The sequence below is a fragment of the Poromitra crassiceps genome, assembly GCF_964638095.1.
Source record: "Poromitra crassiceps genome assembly, chromosome: 19".
NCBI lineage: Eukaryota > Metazoa > Chordata > Actinopteri > Beryciformes > Melamphaidae > Poromitra > Poromitra crassiceps.
In genome coordinates, this window is record NC_139646.1 from 12,513,143 (window position 1) to 12,519,680 (window position 6,538).

General features: G+C 43.4%; 1 protein-coding gene across 1 annotated transcript in view; it reads right to left on the reverse strand.

The window, feature by feature from the left end:
* The window catches only part of rgl3a (ral guanine nucleotide dissociation stimulator-like 3a), a gene marked incomplete at its 5' end in the record, with an annotated part of 29,790 nt that extends 24,133 nt beyond the window's left edge, over positions 1-5,657 (reverse strand). Inside the window, one exon of the mRNA XM_083655620.1 lies at positions 5,493-5,657. Within this exon, the coding sequence (XP_083511746.1) occupies positions 5,493-5,657 (165 nt within the window). The remainder of the gene's footprint in view (positions 1-5,492) is intronic.
* Positions 5,658-6,538: the final 881 nt, after the last annotated feature.

Consider the following 6,538-nt stretch of genomic DNA (forward strand, 5'->3'; position numbering starts at 1 on the left):
TTTGAATAATAATAACATCCACAATCCTATGACATCATCAGTGATGTCATAGACATAGACATTGTGACGTCATCAATGATCGAACACAATCAACATCCACAATCCTATGACATCATCTGTGATCACATAGTCATTATGTCATCAGTGATGTCAATCCTTCCTGCTTCCCACTGATGTCACCGAAGATGTCACTGTTGACATTTTTACATAATTTACATCTCTGATGATGTCACTGTTGACATTAGGATGTCACATGACATTATGATGTCATGAAGGTGAGGTTATTATACACTACGTGACTGTGCCAACAATGCCGAAAAGGGCGGGACCGCCACTCTTCAACCCAGAAGCCAAGTGCAAGAACTTGTCTCCAGCCAAAGAAACTCAGCCCGGAGCCTTTGTCAACCCATTACATTTGGGAGCAGATCCAGATCGACTCATGAACAAGCATAAGTAGCACGAACCTTGACTGAGGTCTGCACTCTAAATTTGACATTGTTCTTCTGACTTCTGAAAAGTGTTAAGCCTATAGGCCTCCAACAGTGAATGAAATGAAACGGCCCAAAAAGGGAAAATCATTCTTTCGGTTGAATGGAATGAACTGAACTAAACCTGGAAACGGGGTTCACACAAGTAGGCATCACTTTGTTTGAAGGCGTCACAAAAGGATGACTACCAGTACCAGTGTTTCAAGACATGCCTTGTGATATATAAATACATTTGACTTGGCTTGATGTATATACAATGTCAATGAAACCACAAACAAGCCAGACTGAGGAAAGGGGGAATGGCAAAATGAAGCATAATTTAGACCTCTAGGAAAATGATCTCCCTATTCTCAACAACTATAGTCTAACCAGTGGCCAGCTGCTCCAGTGCAGTGGTGCTGCTCAGAGGGCAACAGTTCAACACTGTGATTGTACTGGTAGCACACAGTTGCCAATTTGTCTATAATACCCATTGTGCGCATGCTGCGTAGTAGTGCGTACATAATAATCAGCAGGCCATGATACAATGGATATTACTTGGTAGTCAGGAATACATGTCATTCATCATCATCATCATCATCTTCATCAGCCTAAGCCTCCTCTCCATACAAACACAAATTGGAAAGCAGCATGTAGCAGCACAAACAGTTTAGAGTCAGCCTGATATCATCATATGACAGCAACTCACAGAAAAGTGAGTTGCACTGATGGTCAGACACTGATGGACCACTGAATGAACCCATTATAGGTTTGTCGTGGTGTAGGCTACGACACCTCTCTCTTTCTCTCTCTCTCTCTCACACTCACACACATACGCGCGCGCGCACACACACGCACACGCACACACATACACAAAGGACGTGGTCTAGCAGCAGAGCCAACACAAAAGGCAAAAAAGGTTTTAAGAACGGTTTTTGTCAGAAACCGTGTTACCATGGCTAATCCACGCCATAACGTAACTAAACATTAACAGCTGCTTCTACTATCATTCAAAAACAAGGCATACAATAACGTTAGGGCTACCATTGACGGCGAAACGAGCAACATACATAACCCTAACAACCTACCATTGATATGTGCCATTTTCTCATGTTTGCAGGTCCGAACAGATCAGAGAGAGATATCCAACCTCCTGTCGGGGAACTTGTTCCAAGTGGAGCAGCTCAGCGCTCCGTCCTCTGACAGTTCACTTCTACTTGAATTACATCCGCCAGCTTCATTTTACAAATGACATGTTGCATTTTACAGCAACGCAAGAACAAAATGTTTGATGAAACACATTTCCAGATCCCAGACGTGAGAGGCTACCGATTATGAACTGGTTTGAGTGAGACGAGTGGAAGCCAAGCACTGACCGGTGTTCGACTGGGCGGGGGCGGGGCTAATGGAATGTGACAGGTGTGGGCGGGGCCTGGTGAACAATGATTTGTAGACCATTTCAAAATTGTAATTGGAAAATTGCTAGTAGGTGATGACGTAGTCTCTCCCCATGCAGACTCAAATATGAATCGCTGCGCTCCTCATACTACATAAATGAGGCTGTACCACTTCACAGCCACTGCTGGTTTTTGAAGGCGGGTTGAAATCGAATGAGTGACAGGTCATAGCACCGATGAGAGAGCGGTTGGAAAATGGGCTGCGCCTCCTGTGTCATCTGATTGCAAAGTCGTTAGGCTACTGATTGGGGAAGACTGAATCCACCACTGGCCAATCACTGGCCAAGTGAACGGTTCCCTCCCATAACCAGCCGGCTGGGGGGAAGCGTCCCAGACCCAGAGAGAGCTCTGCAGCATGCAGTAACGTAGTGTATCAGCGTAAGAACTCTCATGGGTCTGGCGTTGAGACTAGTGATGTAGTTAGGATTTAGTAATGATGTTTTTTTTTTGTTTTTTTTACTCTTAAAGATGTTATTTGTTATTATACGAGTAACAAATCTCCAAGCTATGTTTATTTGGAAAATTCTTTATTCATAAACAGAAGTTTTATAGGTACTCGGCCGTCCTTTCCCCTCTTTTTGATTGAATTCAACTCATTCTCTTGCTCTTGTAAACAATAAAAAAAGTGATGATGTGTTTTGGTGTAGTGTGCAATATTCCCATGATGTCACTTGCATTTCCACACATGCATTGCTTTACCATATACACAGCTCATTGTGTGCCTGTCATTTGATTATAGCCTACAGTAGTCATTTATTACAATCGTCTGTTATTTTTCCTACTAAGATGGCAGTGTGGTGATGTATAGAATTATATGATGCATATACATTTGTGATGAAGTATACTATGAATATTTTATACACAGGGTATAGTTATGTCGTATGGTACGTACATAATGTAGAAACTTTGAGGTCCATGCATGTGATTAAAGGCTAATCTGTATAAATTGACTTGATTTACTGAATTAGTCCCTCCTCTCTGGTTAAAGGTGTGTTAAAAATCAGCTAGTAATGTTCTTAGCACTGTTTAGTTGGAATGAAAACGTGCAGATTGGCGCACACTCCAGGCCCCATGGCTGCCTGTCCCTGATCTAGAGACTTAAAAACAAACAAACAAACAAAACCTTTAAGAGATGTGCTCGACTTTTTGGTAACTTTCTGTTTTTCACCTAAAAAAAAGGTATTACACTTTTAGTCTTACTTCCCCCCCATATAAATGAATGGAGACAGTATAAATTGGTGACATTTGGTGGCCAAATTGTAAACAAAAGAAAGGAAGCACACGTTTAGCTGCTTTCCACTAGCCACCACTTTTCCAGTTTTAGAACATGCTGACCTGTTGTTGAAAAGCTACAAAGCACTAGTGATATTTTGACCAGTAGAAAAAGCTCACAAGCTAATAACGACTTCAGACATCAAATGCTCACAACAACACGTTGCAGATAGTTGACATTTCTTCCTGTCATCTCGCTGCCACTGCCTCTAAGGAATCCAGTCGGGACAGTTCTATCTTCACAGCTTCCCACTTACCTACATGTTCTACCCATGACCTCGGGTGTGGTGGGTAAATGACACTTAAAACAAGTCTGATCTGTTCCTAAAATGTCACTTTGGTCGACTTCCAGAAAACTCATAAGACCAGGGAAAGTAATGGCATACGGTAAATAGGAGTAAGGCGATGATGAGTGGATGATATAACTTAGCTGTCCACTTCTCATTAGGGGGACACCCTGAGATTCAAAAGGAAGACTGAGCAGTTTTGTCCAACTAATGAATCCGTCTCTGTCTTCCATGTTTCCCCATGCCGCTCGCTCTATCCATGTCAACTAAACAAAAGAACAGAGGAACAGCACCAGAAAAGAGCTCAATTAACACAGATTACACACATGAATGGGTGATGAGGTGGCAGGCCAGCAAAGACACACACACACACACACACACACACACACACACACACACACACACACACACACACACACACACACACACACACACACACACACACACACACACACACTAGCACACAGCCCTGTGCATAGTTACACACATTTGAAGTTGTCTCATCAAAATCTCCCTGACTACAATGTTCAAATGACAGCGTTCAGAGGAAAGGATCATACTACACCTCCATGATACACACACTTCCTGAAGCATCTGATGATGTCATCATACTACACCTCAATGATACACACACTTCCTGAATCTGATGATGTCATCATACTACACCTCCATGATACACACACTTCCTGAAGCATCTGATGATGTCATCATACTACACCTCCATGATACACACACTTCCTGAAGCATCTGATGATGTCATCATACTACACCTCAACGATACACACACTTCCTGAAGCATCTGATGATGTCATCATACTACACCTCAATGATACACACACTTCCTGAAGCATCTGATGATGTCATCATACTACACCTCAATGATACACACACTTCCTGAAGCATCTGATGATGTCATCATACTACACCTCAATGATACACACACTTCCTGAAGCATCTGATGATGTCATCATACTACGCCTCAATGATACACACACTTCCTGAAGCATTGCCTTCCCTCTCAGATAATACTACACCTCAATGATACACACACTTCCTGAAGCATCTGATGATGTCATCATACTACGCCTCAATGATACACACACACACTTCCTGAATCTGATGATGTCATCATACTATGCCTCAATGATACACACACTTCCTGAAGCATCTCCTTCCCTCTCGGTGTCACACAGAGCTGCCTGCTGGTAAGTGACGTCTCAAGTGAAACTGTTCAGCTGAATGGAGAAACAAAGCAGAAGTTTACACAGAGCCATCTGACGTCAAATCAGCAGAGTATTGAAGTATGTGACAGCTGTTATACGACACACTGAACTCCCCATCGTCAAAGCTATCTGTATGATTACACAACAGTGAAATTACCCCTAATAATTCACACACTGCTCCGTGGCCGGCATCAGAGGACACTTTTAAGAGGTCGGTCGGGCGGGGGGGTTGAACTGGGGGGAATAGCGTGATCTCCTCCCACGGGCTATGTCCTGCCGGTGAAGCTCCTCGCTGTCAGGTGAAAAGAAGTGGCTGGCAACTGTATGTGTCGAAGGAAGCATGTGCTACTCTACAACTCTCTTCAGGCCGGCAGAGGGGATGGAGCAAAGCAGGGGGGATTGGCCAAGTACAATTGCAGAGAAAAAGGGAGAACCCCCCAACCCCCCCCCCCCCCCCCCTTTTTTTAAACAAAAAATAAGAAGAAAGAAAATGTCTCATGAGCCTGGTTGGGACTACGTTCACATAGACTCTATGTAAACGTTGTCCCAAGTTGGAAGTTGAGTTGTAAAGTCTCTCTTTACAGCTATCTAAGAGAGTTGTAAAATACATCAGAAATACATGCAATACATGCAAAAATCAAATGATAGTGCTTCAGGACACAAACTAGAGGAGTATAGGACATTGGAGCATCACTACTCGGGCCACCAAGGGGTTTCAAATGCATCTCAATTCTCAACACTACAATCCACTCTGATCTGTTGGTTGACCCTTCTGCTCCAGCTCACCTCACATTGTACATCAGTGTCCAGCAGGTTGAAGCTCCTCAGCCAGACGCCGGGCTCCAGGTCCGTGTGGACGTCCACACGGTGGCTCTTCATCCACAGCCGCCTCTTCATCCTACCCACCCTGGACCTCAGGCCTCCACCACCTGATCCAGATCCTCCCCCACCACCACAGACATTCAGAGTGGACCTCAGGCTTCTACCAGCAGATCCAGATCCTCCACCACCACCACAGACAGTCAGAGTGGACCTCATCTTGGTGACTCTCGTCACACCGCCAGCATGGCTGCTGCTCCTGCATCTGTGTCAGAGAGGATGGTGTCAAAACCAGAAGTGTTGTTTCCTCCTGAAAATAAGAATCAATCTGGACAGACACCATTTTCCCTTTGAGCCAAACATCAAAGCAGACTTCAGGTTTAGGCCCTAAATTTAGAATGTAGGCATTTAAACGTTCTGGTTGATGGATGAGGCTCAAAAACTGGGTCAGTGCTAGTTTAATTTTGATTTAAGCATTAAGAACTCATGATTATATTTACCATGGAATGACAAAAATGAGACTGCCTTAAAAGGACTTGCGTTAGCACAATGACATTCTGGGAATTCCCTTTGGAACAGGAAATGGAAATAAAAACCCGACTCCTAACCTACTGTACTATGGATATGTAAAACAGTCCTATCAAAAGCAGTTTTGGTTCAACTCACTTGAAAGAATCAAAAGCATCTGTGAAACATCAGTGTTACGTGAAAGCTCAACACAAAAAGTACAAAAACTAGACAGTCTTCATTTGACAGGGCCAGTGTGAGAGGTCAAGTTTGTTTGTACCGTTCTCAAAGGGCTTCACAACAATCCAAATGATGAAAACAACAAATGAAAAACAGAAGACCACAACGATGAGGGACTGAACATTCTGCTCAGCGTTCCATGTAGCTCTAACAGGTTTTATAGGCTAAAAACAATCAGGGCGATCACTTATTAACACATAATTCACATTCACAGTGATATAAGATTAATGATCAGTAATCAGTTTCTCTTTTTGCATCCGCGAGGC